Source organism: Muntiacus reevesi, chromosome 6 (assembly GCF_963930625.1).
Source record: "Muntiacus reevesi chromosome 6, mMunRee1.1, whole genome shotgun sequence".
In the NCBI taxonomy this organism is placed as follows: Eukaryota; Metazoa; Chordata; class Mammalia; order Artiodactyla; family Cervidae; genus Muntiacus; species Muntiacus reevesi.
Window position 1 is genome coordinate 24432688 of NC_089254.1, and position 20398 is coordinate 24453085.

General features: G+C 38.3%; 1 protein-coding gene across 1 annotated transcript in view; it reads left to right on the plus strand.

The window, feature by feature from the left end:
• The first annotated feature begins 281 nt into the window (after positions 1-281).
• The window catches only part of AHR (aryl hydrocarbon receptor), a 49384-nt gene continuing 29267 nt past the window's right edge, over positions 282-20398 (plus strand). Inside the window, exons 1-2 of the mRNA XM_065939310.1 lie at positions 282-971; positions 12134-12321. Coding sequence (XP_065795382.1) covers positions 907-971; positions 12134-12321 — 253 coding nt within the window. The 5' untranslated portion in view covers positions 282-906. The remainder of the gene's footprint in view (positions 972-12133; positions 12322-20398) is intronic.

Below are 20398 nucleotides of genomic sequence, written 5' to 3' on the forward strand. Positions count from 1 at the left end.
CTCACTACTTGGCATTTCTTTCCTTGAGGTTGTCTAATCACAAAGAGTTTGGCTACACATAATTTGTTGTCACATGTCTTTCTGGGCTGGAAACGTGTTCACAGATTCCTCCCCTTGACCTCAAGAAGATGGCTACTGGAGGGGGTGGGGGTGGTCGGTCATTACGCCTTACGTCATCACGTGCCGGGAGGGTGGGGCCCTCAAGGGAAATATAGCGAAGGGCGGGGCCAAGTAGGTTGGGGCGGGGCTATGAGGGGCGGGGCGGGGCCGGAGAGGGGTCGGGGGCGCTTCTGCTCTTCAGCCGGTGCAAGCAGCAGCGGGAGGCATCGCCGGGCGAGTCCACTTGACGCTAGGTTCCGAGAGCCTGACTGGGACCACCGGCTCAGACCAGAGGTAGCCTCATAGCCAAGCGGAAGCTGGTGGCACCCGGAGCGGCGGCCGCAGTCCGAGCTCCGCAGGCGGGAAGCACCCGGGATCGGGGAAGTCCCGGGAGCAGCGCAGCGCGGTGGCGCCTCCCTCACCCAAGGGGCCGCAGCGACGGTCACGGGGCGCGCCGCCACAGCGAGCGACCCAGGCCGGGATTTCAAACAGGCAGCCCAGGCTCCTCCTCCGTTCGCGCCGCCTCACCTGCGGGCAGCGCGGCGCCGCCTCTGCTGGTACAGACGGCACCTGCGCCTCCTGTGTCCGGGTCTCCGCCCCTCGCCCCCCGGCGCCAGGCCCGGGGCGCGCACCTGGACGTGCGGGGCTGCAGGAGCCGCGCGGCCCCTGGGGTGGTGTGTCTCCGCCATCGCCCCGGGAGGGCGCAGGTGGAGCAGCCGCGGCTACGTGGAACCCCGTCCCAGTTGCCGCCGGGTCCCGGGGACAGGGCGGTCCGCGCCCGGGAGGAGCCGCAGCCAGCCAGGCACCATGAACAGCAGCAGCGCTAACATCACCTATGCCAGTCGTAAGCGGCGGAAGCCGGTGCAGAAAACGTGAGTCTCCGGAGCGAGCCCTCTGTGCGGTGGTGGGGTGGGCGCTCAGGCGCGCGGGTGCGGGAGGCTGCCGCACCCCGCCCCCAAATCCCCGAGGCCGGGGGATTAGATCCCTTCCCTGTGCAGTCTGTGGAATTGAGATCTGGAGGCCGGTGGAGAAACCCAGGCCTTGGATTTTTCCGTGATTAGTGATTACATTTTAAAAATTGTGCCCCCCGTTCTCTGCCCGCCCCCAACCCTTCTCCAGCGCACCCTTTCACACCTCCAGCCTTTTGAAGCGCTGTTCACTGTGCTGTGGTCCTAATTTGTTGACAGCTCTCTTCTGCCCTGTGGGGCTGGTGGATTAGTTAACCTAAGCCCGTCTTGAAATCCCCTTTCACATTTAATATCCTCCTCTGTTAGGTTAGAGGACGGTCACCATTCTTACTCCCGGTAGGGCGAGATGCTTTAAATAGCTAAACACGTGCTGTGTGCAAGAAAGGGGCTGAGTGCCTCTGAAGGTATTTTTTGGTTCCCTGCAACTGGCTTTCTGTTTTACTCTTATTTACTTATTTGGCAGTAATTTTGTAGCGCTCAGCGTGAACATATCAATAAAATGTATAGAGGTGGTAGCAGCTTTGAGTGAGTGTAGTAGCCAGGATGCAGTAGAAGATTTGTATTTTAAGTCATCTTTTGGGGGAGATTTATCACTTTGGAGGTGGTTTTAGGGTCTGCAAATGATTTGGAGATGGAATTATTGAAACAGACGTTTTCATTCTTAGCATCATTCTCTTAATTCCCTTTTCCCTCTACTTCAAAGTTTGGTCAATTCTGATAAAGTACAAACTTAGGTTTGTTTGTTTTGCTGGGATATTTGTGTGATTATGGCAAATACTTTAATTTTTTTTTCAGATAAAAAGAAAAATCCGTGCTTAACACAGATTTACTTTTGCAAGTTGGCAGTGTTCATGTGTTTATTCCTAATTATTATCCTTGAGTTATTTTACTTCACATTTTTCAAACTTTCATAAACAATTTTAAGAACACTTTAAACGGTTACTCAGAACAAATCAGAAGTGTGCATGTGACTTAAGACTAAATTTAGGTCACTAATCCAAACCAGAAAAATAGCAGTTTAAGATTAATATTAAAGACCAGTTTAAAGGTTTCGGTATTCTGGGGTTTTAATTTCCTTTTAGAATTCCAGTGATTGCAGTCCTTCAGATCTAGACTTGGCATTAACAGAGGATATTCATCTATAAATAGACTGATTAAAATTTGGAAGACTTAGCCTGCAGTGTGGTTGACATTAGGAATACTGTCAAGTCAGCAGTTTTTGTCTTGGCAATTCTGTTGACGTTGGTTTACAATACTTGTGTTTTATAGAATGGCTACTTACAAAAAATGTGCTTGTCTAATTTGACTTTGTCCTTGATGGTTATTTAAAATTGAAAGGCATCACAGACACCTGTGTGTATTTTAGTTAATACAATAGTACACTTGGCATAATGTATAATATATATATGTATATCATGGGTTTTATTTGTATAGTTAAAAAACCTAAGAATTGGTAAGTTATTGCATTTCAGGAAGTGTGTTACACAGGACCTAGACGACTTCAATAAAATGCTTTAATTTTTGTCTTCATTTTAAAGTTTAACATTTTGGGCTTTTGTTAACATTTTATTAAAGATTTTCTCTTTAAACATATTGCACATTTTCTTTTTTTTAAAGATGTACCTTTTATTATTTGATCTTAGCACTTAAATATGCTTTCTAAGACTTTAATATATTTGTGTTTAATATCTCCTGTAATACAACCAAAACATTTCTACATTCACCCTTGTTTTATTTAGTTAGTAGAGATGTTTATCAGATCTTACTGAGCATCGGGCATGGCTTCTAATCCTACAAACGCCTTAAAATGTCACTGCTCCATAAGAAAAGCCTAGTGCTAACATTTACATAATCACGGGAAGTTTATAAATTGTTTTTAACTGAATGAAAAATGATGAACTTAAAATGCAGTTAGAGTCCATTTCAAGAATGGAGCCATAAACCCAGTATTAAATTTAATGTTTTTTAAGTTAAATTACTAGTTTATAACTAATAGACACACTAATATGGTGGCACATTGTCAGAAAAATTCATCTTGTTTGAACTGAAAATGATATTAAGATCTGTTTAACTCTGACACTGTGAGTTAGCCACTGTATTTTACTTAGAAGAAAATACATTGTACCATAATCATAAACTATTAATAAAATGACCATTTAAATATAGAATTCTATAAAATTTTGGAATCAACTGGGTGACATCATTTTAACCTGAAGATCTCCCTGTCTTGATGGCATTTATTAAACAAGATAAACTCCCCCTAGTGGCGAAGACCAAGATTCAAAATTATCATTATTGATAGTACAAATGATTTTAAACGTGTTCAGTTTAATCCCACTAAAGTATCTTGTGCATAGTAGACACTCAATAAATGTTTCCTTTCTTTTTGGGGTAATGGAGGGTAGAAAATTAAAGGACCAGAAGCAGCCCTGAATCCAATCTATGTTCCTAAAGAGATTTTCAAAGATATCTTAGGAATAGGTTCTACTCTATTTCCTTAAATGTTCCTTAAAATAACCCTGCTCAAAAAAAAAGCAACCCTTAAATTTAAGAAAAAGCAGTGTTTTTACTTAAACCCTTTTCTTCTTTTATCAGTATTTTTCTTTGGTGGTGAAAGACCTGCTATTCATTTAATTACTTTGTATCGTGAAGATTGATGAAAAACACAGTCCTGACTTAGAGTCTGGATTCCGCCCCCCCCTTCCCCAATGAAAGTAACTTTGGATGTGTTTTTTTAGTTTTTAAGCTTTATTAATACATAAAAAGTTTTAGTGGTACTTCAGTTTACCGTTTCTGCAGAAAATTAGTGCTGAATGTTGGCAAATAATAGGTGTTGAGTAAATAAAATCTACACCTGAAAATGATATCAACAGTAATGATGATCAAACCAGCCATCATGAAGTGTCAGAATTAGAAATAACTCTCAGCCTTTAGTTTACCCTTTAACTTTGGTAACACACTAATAACAGTAATAGAAAAGCAGTCTCTTCTTTGCTGTGTTTACAAAATTGCTATTCATTCTCTCTAAACTAAATGAAACTCAGTTATATTGATGCCTACTTAGTTGAGTAAAATTTTGCAATGTTTTCTTGAAAATGTTTGATATAAATGTACTATGATACAATTACCTAAGTAACGTCTAAAAAAAAAAAAAGGTCTTTTTAGTTACATGCTTATTTCTCCACTATTGTTTTTCTTTTAAATATCTTCCTTCAGATAGTCTACAAGTAGTGGCTGTAGATAGAGGCTCTTACATGTTGGAACTATGAAATAAATGAGTGAAAGTGATTAGCTATAGGTAACCTATTTAAGGAGAAGGAAATGGCAACCCACTCCTGTCTTCTTGCCTAGAGAATCCTGTGGACAGAGGAGCCTGGTGGGCTGCTGTCCATAGGGTCGCACAGAGTTGGACATGACTGAAGGGACTTAGCATGCATGCATGCATTGGAGAAGGAAATGGCAACGCATTCCAATATTCTTGCCTGGAGAATCCCAGGGACGGAGGAGCCTGGTGGGCTGCCGTCTATGGGGTTGCAGAGAGTTGGACGCAACTGAAGTGACTTAGCAGCAGCAGCAGCAGCCTATTCAAAATAAATGGTGAAAAGAGGAAACCGCGAGATATAAATTGAAAAACACTAGTTCTAAAGCAAAAGGTGCAGTCTGATTTCCTTGCTTCTCTTGGTCCGGGCAAGTGATTGATCAATAAGGCAAGGCAGTCCATACCCACACTGCCACTCTCACAACTAAAATTAGCAGGAAGAAAGTGTTTTATAATCTGTAAAGGCTGCTAATGATAGAGATGAAACAGAAACTCTTAAATTTCATTCTTAAATACTTTTAGCCTACACTGTCACAGAATAACCATTTCTCCTGTGAAACAGTAAGAGGCAGTCTACGAATATGTTCTGAATTGTGGGTGATGACATGTGGTTCTCCACTAGTGAAAAACTTAACATAGCACGTGCTTATTGATGCACATAATTAAGACGGTTACTTAGAAATTAATACCATGCAAATCTTTGACACCAGTACCTTTCTATTTCTACACTTCTTTGAAAATTGATTTTTTTGCATACTGGTTTAATGTAACAAAAAATTCCTCTTTGTTAGTGTTTACTGTGACACAGGCATGCACAGTTCTCTGCAGACATCATTTTATTTCATTTTTATAGTAGTAATATGAAAAGTTTTTATTATTATTAATTTCAGTTTTCTCTATAGGGACCTAAGGTTCAGATTCACAGTTGTTAGGTAGTAAATGGAAGGCTGAGTTTGAATATCAGATTCCAGGTCTTTTGGCTCCAAAGCTTGTGTTTGTTTCAACTTCACAGTACTGTCCAGGTGAATATGTTCAGTGATGCGTATGGTGCACCCATATATGGAGATTTCCTTATCATGCTCACTGTTTTTTCTCGAATAGTGTTCTGAAATAAATTACTCAACCTTGCCCCTACCTGATGGCGTGCTGGTTTCACGCCATGGGTACATTCATGCCCGGTCTTCTTAGGTTCCTTTCCTTCTATTTTCCTTCTATTTTCACCAGCCTCGCCTCCTGCAAGACACTGTTTTCGGTGGCAGCATAGTAATCCCTTCTGCTAATGTTCTGTAATGTATTTTGAGGCAAAAATTTTTTCTTTCCAATCTTTAAATATTTCAAGTAGTACTTCAAAGAATATCCTTGAGTTCTGTGAATTTCTGTATGAATTTTTCGTTCATTTCCTTTGGGAAAATTTCTTGTAAGTGGAAACTTAAGGTACAAAGATAGGTAATTTTAAGGTTGAGCCAGATATTATGCTCTGAAATATGCTGTCAGATTACAAAAAAATATATATATATTCCTATTGGTAGTCTGTAGGAAGGCCTATATCCTTGCATTTTTGCTTTACAAATATTAATTGTCAACTTCATAGGCAAAAAAGATGGGGTGGGCAATTGAGCTTCTATGTTGAGATTATATGTGTGGAATAATAGTATGTTTGCAGATTTTTCTATTAGAGATGTCTTTTCCATACTAGTTTTCCTTGTCTTATGTTTTTCAGTTTGCTCTTTTACCTTATTTTTAATGAAAGACTATTTTGAAAAGTATTCATTTTAAACAACACATGTACATTAAGAAGTCAAAAATACATGTATAATGTTAAGTTCGGCATACTAAGCATTATCTGATGATCTTTTATTGTGATAGTTATGGTTGTCAATGCTATTTAATGTCTTCTTCATCCTCCCAATATAGTTTTATCACAATTTTGGACTCAATTCACTTGCAGTGTTTCATTATTTTTTAAACCGTATATATTGTTTACTGCTGAGTTAAGTGATACACTCTGATTACATTTTCCTTTCTGTTCTCCATTGTCATCGATTTCATTGTTTACCTATTTTTCATCTTCATATTGTTTATATCTGGGTTTAGCTATGTCTTTGCTTAATCCAAGACACATTTTGTGTTTCTGTCTCTGATTTCCTTGTTTGGCCTGGTTTTCTGGAAGAGAAGGATGGTTGCAGAAAGCCATGTACTCAGCCTTCATGGAACTGGAAGCGATTTACCTATCTCTTAAGACCTGATTGAGAAGCCACATCTCCATGAAACCTTCCCCCTTTATTCTACCTATAGCTGAATCTTACCTTCCTTAACTCTCCAGCATAACTTTTAAGGCACCTGCATTATTGAACAATACATTATGTTTGATTTTTGCCATGTTATAGAGTGCATCTTCTCCTAGTAAGAAAGACAAGCTCTGTAAAGATAGGTGTATTTTCTTTGTCTTTGTAGCAACCACAGCTTCCTACTACCATGCACAGTGTAGATATCTGAGACTATTTATTAATTTAACAATTGCCCACCACTTAAAATTTTTCGTGTTTTAGTGCTTTACGTATGGTAGATGTATTCTATATGGGTTCCAAGGAAAATACATAGAAAAAAGTGCATATTCAAGAGGATAAAGGGATCATCCTTAGTTTTTTTTTTTTTTTTTTTTTTAAGGATTTTGGAAGTAACAGTGGTTTCCAGGGCATATTTCATGTTCTGGCTTCCATTGTTAAAGTCTTGTGCTAAAGATTACATGCTGTTTGTACCTCATCACTGCTTCTTAAGCATAGCAGAAGCAGGAAAGGGAAGAAGCCATCATAGCTATAGAGTGGGAACAGGAGAGTGACTGAGAAATTCAGACTCCTCACAAGTTACTGCCAGTCAGAATGCTTAGAAGTTTTTGTAGACCTTTTTTGCCTCACATAGGGAAGTAGATATCCAGCTGTATTGAGCTTAATGTGAAACCTGACTTTATTCATGTCATAGATTCCCCTCTCCAGTGTCACATTAAGCATATAATTTATGATGGTAAATATTCAACATTTAGAGATAAATAAGTATGCACTGAAGCCATGGGGAGGAAATGAAGAATGAATGCGTTTGGAGCTGGGCTTAATGGAATATGGTAGAGACATTTATCGAGAAATGCTTCAATATCCTAGCTGTTGGAATGAGAGTCATACCATTGTAGCTGCAGAGAAGGGATGCTCAGAGCTCTGAAAAACATGAACTTAAGGCCATTCAGAGAGACTGGAAATAAACAAGTTATTGGTAAGTAGCCTGAAGCAGTGGGAGTAGATTAAATCATCCACAGGAAAAAGCTAATAGAGCAGACTCAGTCCTGTGATAGGTAATCTCTGTTAGAAAATGTCACCTTAATCTCATAGGATTACTGAAACTGTCTTTGCATGTCATTTTGAGGTTTTATGGTAAATGTCACAGAAAAATATGAACATCTGTGATTATAATACTTTATGGTTAAACTGGGTCCTTATGTTTTTTTTAACTGTGTTTCAAATACTGAGCACAAATTCTGAGCCTAAGAGACAGTTTAGCTCAGGATATTAAAAAGGCTTTACAAGGAGCATGCGAGCTGGCATTGGACATACCACTGGGCCTGTTACACCAGTACTTACGGCACTCACGGCTTCTAAAGCGAAGCATGGCATGCAGTCAGCTGAAGGCTTGCTTTCACAACAGTTTTGGTTTACAGGCTGGGACAAGATTTTTGAGGTTAAGGCTTAAAAAAAATAATAAATCAACTCCTTTACATGATCAGCATCTACCATCTTTCAGAAGATGTCTGAATTCAAAACATCTCAAATCCAATCTTTTGGAGACACTTATTTATATTTCAAATGTTAGCCTTTTGTTTAAATAGATGGTTGGCAGTATGTTTTGGCATAGGTTTGTAGAGAATACAGAAGTAATACTTGCATAACTCAAGTCAAGTGTGATTGATGTAGAATTACTCTCTATTTTTACTGTTTGGTGCATTTTAAATAGGTATAGATAAGTGTGAAGTATTTTCACAAAATAGTTGTGAATATTTCTCACAAAATCAGTGAAAAGGTTTGTCAGATCTGTTCCTTCAGCTTTAACAACAGTGGATCTGAAATGCCAAGTTCAGTAGGTACTTCTCAGCCATGACTTTCCTTAGTAACTTTGTGCATTTGACTTTGTTCTGTGACCTGCAAAATATTTTACCCTGGTTCTTTTCCTGTCTGCCTTATTGATTCTTCTCTGTCCTCTTTTTGCCCACTGCCTTTCCTCAACTTTATACCTAAGTGTTGACATCACTGAGGTCTATCCTTGAGTATCTTCTCTCTGTTTGACATACCTTCCATTAGAAAATGTGGTTGTTATCCCAAGCTCCAAATCCCAGTCATTTGTGACATCTCCTTTCAAATTTTTTTTTCCCCATAACTCCCTATACCTAGGAAGTCAGCAAGTCAGTTTGGTTGAGTGACCATTTGAGTCTGGCTACGTATGAGCTTTGTGGTGGATTCAAAGTGCTGTTAAAAAATCTCAAGCCAGGCCATCCTTACTACCCCACAATCACTCCTTTTGGTCAGGCTCCAGTCGTTTCCTTTCTGGACTCTTCTGATCATCAGCCATCAATTGAGAGTCCCCTTTGTGTCAAGTACTATGCTGAGCATTGGAGATACAAAATGATGAAGTTCACATCGTAGTAAGAGTAACACATAAGTATATGCAACATAGGTTGCATAACACTTAGGAAATTTGATCTTCTGCTAAATATTCCAGTATGTGCATAATAATACATTAATACTATGGACAGTTTGCAGTGCATAAAGAAATAGTCTCTCCTAGCACAGGCCTGACTTCTGCAAGGAGCCAGTACTAGACAGGCAGCAATATCACGTGTAGAAGCACCGCTGAACCTCTTTCTCCCACTGTTCTGTTATTCCTTTCTGTGTCTTAGCAGCTTGTCTTGCTTCAGTGTTTGTGTTACTGTCTTCTCCTCAGTGTTTTATAACCATTACTGGAAAGCTCCCAAGAGCACACAACTGGATTTTATTTTCAGTTGTGGGAAATGCTGTCAGCCCAGAATACTCCCTCGTGGAATGGCTATTGAAGGCACTTGCATAAGATGCACATAGTACCTAGTCGGATGGGAGGAATCCAGTGGGAGCGGGTCAGGGAAGACAACAAACATGATCTAACGGAGCAGCACTTTGCAGCTGCTGTGACAGAACACGGGGGTACTGGGGAGTAACATGCATGAGAACATCAGAGTGCGTCTGGTCACTTAAGTCCTGTCTGTGCTCTGGAGAGTAACAGGCAAGGAAGGTTTTGCCTGGGGGGATCAGAGACCAGAGGCAGAGTTCGGGGCCATAGAAAGATCAAGAGGGGGTTTCGTTTGTTAGGTTAAGGAACGTGGACTGTGCAGAGCTGCTGAGTGGTTTGGATCAGAGGAGTGAGAGATTTATGTTTGAGAAAGGACTGGCTATATTGTGATCTGTCCTGCATCCCATTCCCTCCATCACCAGAGTCAGGGCAGCCCAAGTCTGGTCATGTAAACCCCAGCTGAGAGCTGAAGCTGATTTCCCGATACCAAGGGCCAACTTCTTACCTTTTCTGTGGGGAAAACTGCTGTTTCCTCTTGGAAGAACTTTTTTCTTCATCAGATGCCCACATGGCTCACTCCTTCACTATATCCTTGTCTGTGCTAAACCATCGCATCAAGAGACCTTCCTTGCTGATCAAAACCAGCACCACATCACTCCTTACTTCCTTATCTTGCTTTATTTTTCTTCTCAACACTTACCAGCCTGGGAAGTTATGTGCTTATTTGTTTCTTTCTTCATTTATGTATTTTGGATCCTCCCATGGAATGTAAGCTTCAGGAGAACAGGGGCTTTAGTATGGGTGTGGCGCGTGGCGGGTGGTCGGTATTTGTTGAAGGGACTTGGCCCTAACCCGCTTCCCCGTGTCTCTCTTGCACTCTGAGCTTCTCAGATAGTTCCTCTCACTGTTCACCATTTCTGACTTGTGCCACCTCCTGAAATCCTGTTCACCTTTCAAGGTTCAGCTCATATGCCTCCTTTGGTATAACAATCTTTTTTCAAGCAGTTGCTCACTGTCCTCAGCTCCTGTAACACTTTTTCAGTATAGAGGAGAAGAATGTTTTCTGGGACTGCCCAGGACATGATAGGTGCAAACAAATGTTTAACAGTATATTTAGGTTGGTAGAGAATTATTCAATGGGGTGGACATGCATTATAAGTAAAAGTTGAAATTCAGTTGATTAATTGGAGAAATGCAGTAACTAGATGTGACTTGAGTTTCATTTTACATGTGATTAGGGAAAATAGCTAGAGAGATAGTCACCAATTTCAATTAGGTATGGAGTTATGCACAAAGTCTGGAGGAAAGTATCTGTGACTTATTTTGTATCTGTGCCAGTTTACCAATTTTGTACTCTTACTTTTTGTAGGAATGACATGAACTAAAACAGAAACAAAAAGAAACAGACAAGTTCTGAAGAAATTACCCATTAGGGACAGTGTAAAAAATATGCTGAATTTTCATATTGCTTTCTATCATATTCTTACATGAAGTATTACTTCTTTAAAAAAAAAAGTAATTACTTCTTCATGTTACTTCATGTAACATTGAAAGCATGTTATCTAGAAATGTTTTGATTGAGTCAAATTAATAGCATTATACTCAAGCCAATTTATCTTTTTTAAAATACTGTAATTTGAACCATCAAAAATACTTTGTCTTCTCCAGTAAAACTGGAGGAAGAAGTCTTTATCTTAAGAATGCTCTTAATATTCTTTATTTTTTCTGGCAAATGGAAGGGTGCAGAGACATGATCTAAAAATGACTTTGTTTTTTTAATGTCTTCTCTATATTTTAACATTGGGTATCTGATGATCTGTAAATTTACTTTCATGGATTTCTGTTATGAAATCCTGGATAAGGCCTTTGTGTGAAGTTTGGTTGCTCATTTCTGAACTCAAGTTCTACTTCTACCCATCAGTAACTTTTCTCTCAGATGAAAATCATGCTAAATGTTGGAATTTCATTGGATTTTCTAATTGAGACACAAATTATGTCATAAAGGTAAATTTGCCAGTAATTGCTAGTAAGCAGTTAACCTTTAATATTTGTCAGTCAACAAATACTAATAACTGAGGTCAAATTTTTCTTGCCTTAATATTGGAGCACCCCATTAGATGGCTGGAGGACCCTGTGGAGATGCAGGAATGGCTTTGAGAAGTTCTCACTGACAGGATAAAAAGTGTTTAATACAGGAAACTGAGGGTGATGAAGAAACAGCTTTTTAAAGGTCATTTCTGTTAATCTACAACCTAAATGATGCCAAGATGATTCTTGTGAAAGACAGCAAAGGAGGCATAATTTTACATAACTTATGGAAGATTTCTTTCTTCCCCCTAACAATGGCTGTGTTTGAGGGAGAAAAAAATCCTGGTAGATTTGTTAATTGGGGACCATGTACCACCGATGTATGAGGTGTGGAAGAGGTACTTGGCATTTTCCTGTGATGGTTTCATACTTTTTAATGAAACATTACAAAAGAGTTTGCCTATTATCTTGCTTTTCTTAAGATGTGAAAGAAGCATTTTGAAAAGATTTATACAAACTTGCAGTAGGTTTTAGATGTTTTATTAGAAAAATAGTTGAGGCGATGTTATAACGTGATAAAAATGTTTGCTCTCTAGATTTTCATGTATTTTATGGAATTTTGTTTGTTTTTCAGTGTCAAGCCAGTACCAGCTGAAGGAGTCAAATCAAATCCTTCAAAGAGGCATAGAGACCGACTTAATACAGAACTGGACCGTCTGGCCAGCCTGCTGCCTTTCCCACAAGATGTTATTAACAAGCTGGACAAACTCTCCGTTCTGAGGCTCAGCGTCAGTTATCTCAGAGCCAAGAGCTTCTTTGATGGTAAGACAGAAGGGTTTAATTTTTCTATAATCGCTTACCAAGTATTTATGTTGCTTATGGCTATGAGCGCTTCTGTGTTAAAAACGAAAAATTAGCCTTATGTGAAAAAGTTTTGTTTATTGCTGTAGAATAAAACTTAGGTAGCAAAGCCTAATTTTTAATATTTCTAAATATCAGTTTTCCCAATTGCTTCATCAAACAGATGCTGCCACTTAAAGGATACGTTATGTCATTCTTTGAAATTATAACACATGTTAAGTATGACACTTTCCGGTTCTCCTCCTTCCAAATCAAATTTTTTAAGTCTTTTTTTAATGGAAAGAATGAGACATATTAACTACTATGATATGTTTTTGCTGGGTTTCCTTCACTGTGGTTCATAGATATATCATTTCGTTTGTCCTTTGAAAGTTAGGTATAGTTCTGCTGCTTTATAGTTAACTATATGTTTACTCCAGGAAAATGTAATTAAAATATCTTCTTCCACTGGGAAGAGCATTTCATTATTGGAGACAGCAGACTTGGCTTTCAGCCTCTGGTGTGCCACTGACAACTATTTTACTTTAATCTTTTAGCATCGCTTGACTCAGCCGAAAGCAAGGGATTTGAACTAGGTGATCTTTGTTAATCGTACAGTCTGTCATAGTCATAAAATATTTTAAATGGAAGTTTTGGTTTGAAAATAATGTTTCGGTGTGTCTCTTCATGCAAAACAATTCCTCGATTTCTCTTGTGTGTCTTCTCTTTTTCTGTTTATTTGTCAGACATAGAGTTTTTAGAAACTGTTCAGTCTTATAAATATATCATGCATTTGACCAGCAGCAGTAGAGAATTAATGATAAAATCTCAATGACTTATGTCAGTGCTGCTTAACCTTTAACGTGCTCGCAATCACATAGGGACTTAATAAGATGAAGATGCCTATTCAGTAGGTTTCGCTGTCATCAGAGATTTTGCACTTCTTACAGACAGTCAGATGATGCTAACAAGTGCTGCCCTTGACACAGTTACAGATGCTTGAATTTGCAGTTTGTGTGCAGAATATCACAAGACAGTTATTTCCCTTTAGGTTTGTGTTTAGATGGTTTGCTGTGTTTAGTCTGAGCACCTTTTTTATTTATAGGTTTCTTTGCCTGCCATATGTTGTTTATTTCAGGTTAAAAAACTATATAGTTTAGTCATTGAGAATCTGGGCAGTATACACTGATTTCAGGTTGATAATTTCAGGGAGGGTTATGTATTTAAAGGTTCATAGTAGATACTTAACATTTTCTCTGCTCTGTGTAAAAAGTCTTTGAATTTTCCAGACCCTTCATCTTTGCGGTGAGTTATGAGATATTGAGTGGTGTGTGTCTGCGTGTGTATCAGCTGCACAGTCATTTTGTGACAAGAGCTAGAAACTAACTTTCCAGATTCCCTCTGCTGTTTTTGCAGACCACATCTCAGTTACTTCTGTCTTCTGGGAACCATACATGTAGCAAAATCCTGAGGCCTTTTTCCTCGATCTGTGACTCTCAAACTATTAGTCCCCAGATGGTCAGCATTAGTTGTCCGCTGGGCATTTCTAACAGATCTTGAGCCCTACTGAGCCCACTGAAATCAAATACTCTGGGGTAGTGGCGAGGTTGGGAGCCCCTGTTGCAGACTGTAACCTCAAGGGCACTCCCAGCCTCTTGGGATGCAGTCCCGACCTTCAGCATCTCTTCACATGCGGTGCTTTCAGACGGTGGTGGGGCTTCTGTGACGCGTGATGTGGTCTCTGCCCTTAGAGTTTATAGTCTAGAAAGAAGGAGGCATTATTCCTTCACTCTGATAAAGATGAACTGACATGATCATTTTGCCTTTTTGTTTCCTGCTCCTCTCTCATGGGAAATCAGCTTTTATGTTAAAAAGAGGGGAAAAAAAGGTGTAGGATTTTCCTGTTTAGAAGCAGTGGGGCAGAATTGAAGCTGCTTAGATTTAGAGGATAGCCAGTGGGCCATTTAAGTACTAATATATTAATACTTACTGCTTTCGAGGCTGTCTTTCTCTCTCTGTGTGTATATGTGTTTATGCTTACACATATACATACACATATTAATATATGCATATTTAATGAAAAACTATATATACCTATTTTTTCATGATTGGATGTGTATACCATTAAATCCCCCAAGTAAAAGCATTTCCAAAATCTACCTTATAAAGAATGCCATAGTTTAGCAGGGCTCATTATGGAACTGTTACTTGTTAAAAAGGGTTTTCTGGGCACTTCACTAATGAGTTTATGTTTATTCTGGTTCAGTGTACTTGACAGTAGGATCTTATTACCCTCTTGGTGTCATTCCTTCATCAGTCACAGTATCTTTCATTTGAGGTCCTTTGAATTACTGGTTTTTATACTTAAGTGTGCCTCAGCATAACTTGGAAAGCTTGTTATATGCACATTCTAGGATGTGCCCTTTCTTTTGCTGATTCTGAGTAGGTTTATCCAGAACCCAGGAATCTGTATTTTTATAAGCAATCTAGGTAAGTTTAAGACAATGATTTAATCTAATTTTATGCCCTGTGTCACTTAAATCTTTTTTCTTTGCCTTTAGAAAGACAAATCCAGATGTAGACAGTCTTAGAAAGACTTGTGTGTTTGCTTAAGGTTCAGTGGAATGTGTACTCTAAGCAGTTATTGTAGGGTTGTTCAATACAGGACCAGAGTTAGGTGGAAGGTGAGCAAAATAATCCGTGAAAAATCCCAAAGTCTCCCCCAGACCACCAGTGGTCTAGGAAGGCAATGCAGTATTTTGAAAGTACTCAGAGAATAAGATTTTCAGGTGATCGTCATTACCTAAACAGATACTAGGTGCAGACAGGGACACGTGGAGCATGAGGACAGTGATGAGGGTTTCTGTGTGTGGTGAAAACCACTCTCCCACTGTTAGGGAAAGAGTAGAGGGAAGGGAAGCTCTAAGTGAATAACAGGATGCAAACAGGGGGTGTGTTAATTCCTGCGGAAAGAACAATATAAACGAGTAATCATACAATCTTGTTAGAAAGGAAACTCAAGTTCTACTGTAACAATAGATATTTTTCCAAGAAAATACATCTATTTATTGCAAGTTTAAATAATCCAACTTGGATGGGATCTTCTCAAACTGAAGCCATGACTCTACTTCTATGACTGTCTGAAAAGCAGCACTTAAGTTTCAAGTACAACATTAATCTTGATCCATTTTTAATTAATCAGAACATTCTAAATTATTACTTTAGAGTGCTTGAATAAAACTCAGTCCTTATGGTAAAGTTAGAAGGTGTTTTGTACCATTATGAAACTGAAATGGTTTTTAAATACATTTTGTAATTCAAGATTGTGCTTTATTTATTCTAAATACTGTGCACTGTGCTAAATTCATGAAGAAGAAAAAAAGGGGGGAAAAGGCTTTTCTGCCCTCTAATAGCTCAAGATCGAGTGTCTTATAAACTGTGACAAATACAGTATGTGAAATCCTTTAAAAATGTGCACATGAAATGTTTATAATGCAGCAGTTAGGGAGTATTTTCAAGGGAGGGAAAAGGATTAGAAGCTTGTTAGTTATTAGTTTTGGTTTCAACTGAGGAAATAATGGAGGAAGTCTTTGAATGTTTAATCCTTGAAAACTCTTGAACTACTGGTATTGTAGATAGTAAAGCCCAGAGAATTTTCAGTTTGTAATCTCAACTTAATTTTATAGATGAAGTAATCATCACAGCATTTTCATTTTCATAATACAATGCTTTATATTTTTTGGTGCATTTAAACATGCCACATATTGCCTATTTTTTTCACTAGAATAGAAGCTCCTTGAGAATATTGTGTTTATTGTTACACCTTAAATACAGGACAGTGCCTGCCCTGGAATGAGCACTCAGAAAGTCTATTGATTGTGTTAACATATCTGAAAAACAATGTAAAATTCATGTTGAAATTCTGAATTAGATACTTTATGTGAAATATGTCTCTGGGGCTTGGTTTGTGATGTTAATATTTCACAATTTCCAGATAATCTCTCTGTGAATAGCCACTTACAATGATTATGATGGGTTCTATCAATTATTTGATTTTCTCATTTCTAAATATACTGGTGCATGGAATGTTTGTTTTAAGGAGCTAGGGCAGTGAGAGAGTTTTCCAGGGTCTGTACTCAGTTGGCTGAATCGTACGGTGAAACGCGTAGACGGACTGAGGGCCCAGCCTGCTCTGAGCGCCTTCATCCCGGGCCTCCTCAGCGCTCTCACGACAGCCCCGTGTTCTTCGCGTCTTTGCCTTCGCTTGCTTATTACCTTGTTCCTGGGCCAGTGGTCGTGTTCTTCCTTGTTGGCTGTCCATGTTGTACTTCCCAGGAGTCTGCCAGCCTTGGTGTGTTTTTAAGTTTTGTCAGCGCTGATGGGATGTACAAATAGGACTCTGAACTTGAAAGGAAACATCACTCTCTTTATACATTCGATAGATGAAAAATCCCAGAGTCTAGTGACATTTTAGCTTCTGCACAGTGGACACATTTAGACATGCTTAAGGAGTAACGACGACATGTTAATACGAGATTAATTGGAATTGTAAGTGCTTTAAGTTCTGTTCCGTTTCCTCAGCAGCATTGCTCTTCTGTGTTACCTTCCATTCTTCCCAACTTAACGGTTGAGAGGCTTTTCTGAATTATGTATCTGTGAAGCATTTCTGTAGAGTCTTCTCTATTTTTAGAAAACAAATTCTAAAAATTCCAAATTGCTGTTTTCTGATGTTAGTAATTAAATAGGAACATAGGAAAGTGCAGTTTCTGCTGCTTGATAGATTAAATCCAAGAGAAGCAAGCCTCAGGACAGAAAATGACCAAGTGGACCTGTGACCTGGCAAGTCATTGTGAAAGGCTAAAATCTTTAACATTATGGTCATACTTTTCTATCAGATTTCAGATGTTAAAATTAAACTGTCCTTTTCTAATTTTTTTTAAAGTAGAAAATAAAAGGAAGACCTATGTCACAAAGGAGTTTTAAACTCAAATATCACGTTACCTCTGAGATGGAAAGTATTTAGAATAAAATGTAAGTAACTTAATGACTGTTATCAGTAATAGTTTATTAAGAGAAACTTAGATTTGGGGGGTTGCATATAACCTAGTCTTTGAAATTGATTGACATGAAGGAAAAGTGTTGTCTCCTTCTTCATTGTATCTCTTAAAGCCAGGATCAAACAGTGGACGTTGTGCTTGTTAGCCAGGCTGAATCAGTATGGTAATGTTTTATTCTTAGTAAGAGTAACTTCAACTTGTGAACAATGTTGAATTAGATTTCATTATCATTTTAAAAAATATTCATCATTATGTAAGTATCATTTACACTATTCTACTTTTTGACAACCCTCCTCAAAATTAATGAGAATGACTAATCCACTTCTGTGTTGAAACAAAAATATCTAATGAAGTAAAAAAAAGGCAGAAAAGTTTTCTTTCTTCGAGACAATAGTAAGTGTCAAGGGCATGTAGAATCGTTCATTCTATAAAATATCCATAGTACTTGTTGCCCCTTTAATGTAGTCTTTAACTGTGTAATCTTACATCCTTCATTATACCTCAGTCATGAGTTACTCTTCATGACATCTTTACAATGAAGATGTACAGATTTAATTTGTGGAAAGGAAAACTTAGAAACAGGAAAAAGGTGATTGTGTCTAGAGGTGAGTCTGGGGATCTGAGTTTGTAATTTCAAAGTTCTGCATTTGCAGCTGTCACGGGGGACAGTTTTCTGGTTATTTATAAAACTAGATAGGGCTTCCCAGGTAGCACTAGTGGTAAAGAACCCCCCTACCAATGCAGGAGATACAAGAGACGTAGGTTCAGTCCCTGGGTCGGGAAGATCCCCTGGAGGAGGGACTGGTTACCCACTCCCATATCCTTGCCTGGAGAATACCACGGACAGAGGAGCCTGGTGGGCTACAGTCCACGGGGTCGCAAAGCTAAAGCGACATAACCAAAGCGACTTAGTACACGCAACACATAAAACTGGATAACATAGGGGCAGTGAGTCATAAATCATTGTGCATGCTTAAATAATCACTGTCTTACGAAGCATAAACATTTTACACATTGAAATATTTTAAATTCATAGAGTTTAAAAATGCTGTGAGAAGAGAGGATGAGAAGCATTAACTTCTGTTATGTGATGGTCTAAAATTTATTCAACCTCAGTGTTTACCATGGATCTTGGTAGACTGTTTTAAATTAGAAATTATGTGTGCTTTTTTCTTGGTCTTCCTTTTGTAGACATTTAAATAATTCGCTTCTAGTTCATTAGGTTTTCAAAAAAGAGTTATTGTGTTTATTCATCTTTAGCTTGTGTGTTTCTCTCAATTTCAGAACATTATCTTGAAAAGCATATATATATATATATATATATATATACACTTGAAGTATATATTTGAAGAATGAACTTGAACAAGCAGTAAAAACCAACTAAGTAATAGAGCCTTTTTAAGGGTTGATGTAAAAGTTTAAGGTGTTTGTATGTGTTTTTTACATTCACTGAATTTGTATGCTAACTTTATTTCCTTTTTTTAAAAAAAATACTGTAGGCCAAGTAATTCACAAAACTTCCAGTATCATAGCAACTGTAATTTCTTAATTCTAGAAATGTCCTAAAAGATCATTACATTTGAAATCATCCAATAGTGTTGTTTCATCAACCATTGTATTCAGATGGTAATTTATGTGTTTTTTCCCCAGAACCTGAAAACATGAAACTCTTACATTCATGATACCTTCCATAAATAGACTGACTCATAAAATTTAGAGGTTCTTTTAAATCCATGCAAATGGAAACATGGATACCTGAAAAGAATGGTAGGACTTTCTTACTGAGTTAGGGTGTAGTACATTCAAGTCCTGGCTCTTATATTTAATAATATGACCTATATGGGTCAGGAATTTAATGTCTCTTTTCCACAGATAGTCTAACTTACAGCAAAAGTGGCATTAAATTCTGTGGGTGGTGGCTTAGTCGCTAAGTCAGGTCCAACTCTTGTGACCCTACGGACTGTAGGCTGCCAGGCTCCTCTGTCCATGGGATTTTCCAGGCAAGAATACTGGAGCAGGCTGCCGTTTCTTTCTCCCCGGGATCTTCCCAACCCAAGGATCAAACCCGAGTCTCCTGCATAGCTGGCAGATTCTTCACTGACTGAGCCACCAGGGAAGCCCTTAAATTCTATGAATAAATAAATGACAAAATCATTTTATGATATTTTATATAGGATGCTTTTATCTAGAGTGTTTTTCTTTGCTTTGGCAAGTATTCTTTAAAAACACAGTGACATGCATATCAGAACCTGCACTCATTATGTTGTTTATAATTTGTTTTGCTTCTTTCTTATCTATTAAATTTACTGCTTTAATGGGTTTTCTCTTTGATCATTTCCTAGTGTTATATGACTCTAGGATCCTTGATCCTTACTTGCTTGGCCATGAGCAGTTCCAGTTGGTTATAAATTTATGGGCTTAGCTTCCTTTTTAATTACCATGGGGAAATACTAAAACCAGCCCAACTTTAGTAGTTTTCTTTTTTTTTTTTCCCCAGTACAGGTTTTAAATGTCTTTAGTTAAATTTTAGTTTGAGAGACTTTGTGAGACTTTTTGTGAGACTTCACTGTTGGTTGATGGAAACATACGTCTGCCCTGTTATAGTGTTTCAGAAACTATTTTCACATATAATGTAAAATTAATCTCCTGAGGGTCTGTAATGAGATACAGTAATACTACCACTAATCATTTTTATTCAGTAATTATATATATGTGTTATTTTTTAATGCTTGTATGGCTTTTTGTCTTTTTGATCAACTTTTTTTTGTGGTATCCTTTTTGAAACTTTTTATTTTATATTGGAGTATAGTTGATTAAGAATGTTGTGATGGTTTCAGGTGGACAGTGAAGGGACTCAGTGATACATATACACGTATCCATTCTTCCTCACATTCCTCCCCATCCAGGCTGCCACATATCATTGAGCAGAGTTCCCTGTGCTATACAGTAGGGCCTTGCTGGTTATCCATTTAAATATAACAGTGTGCACATACCAATCCTAA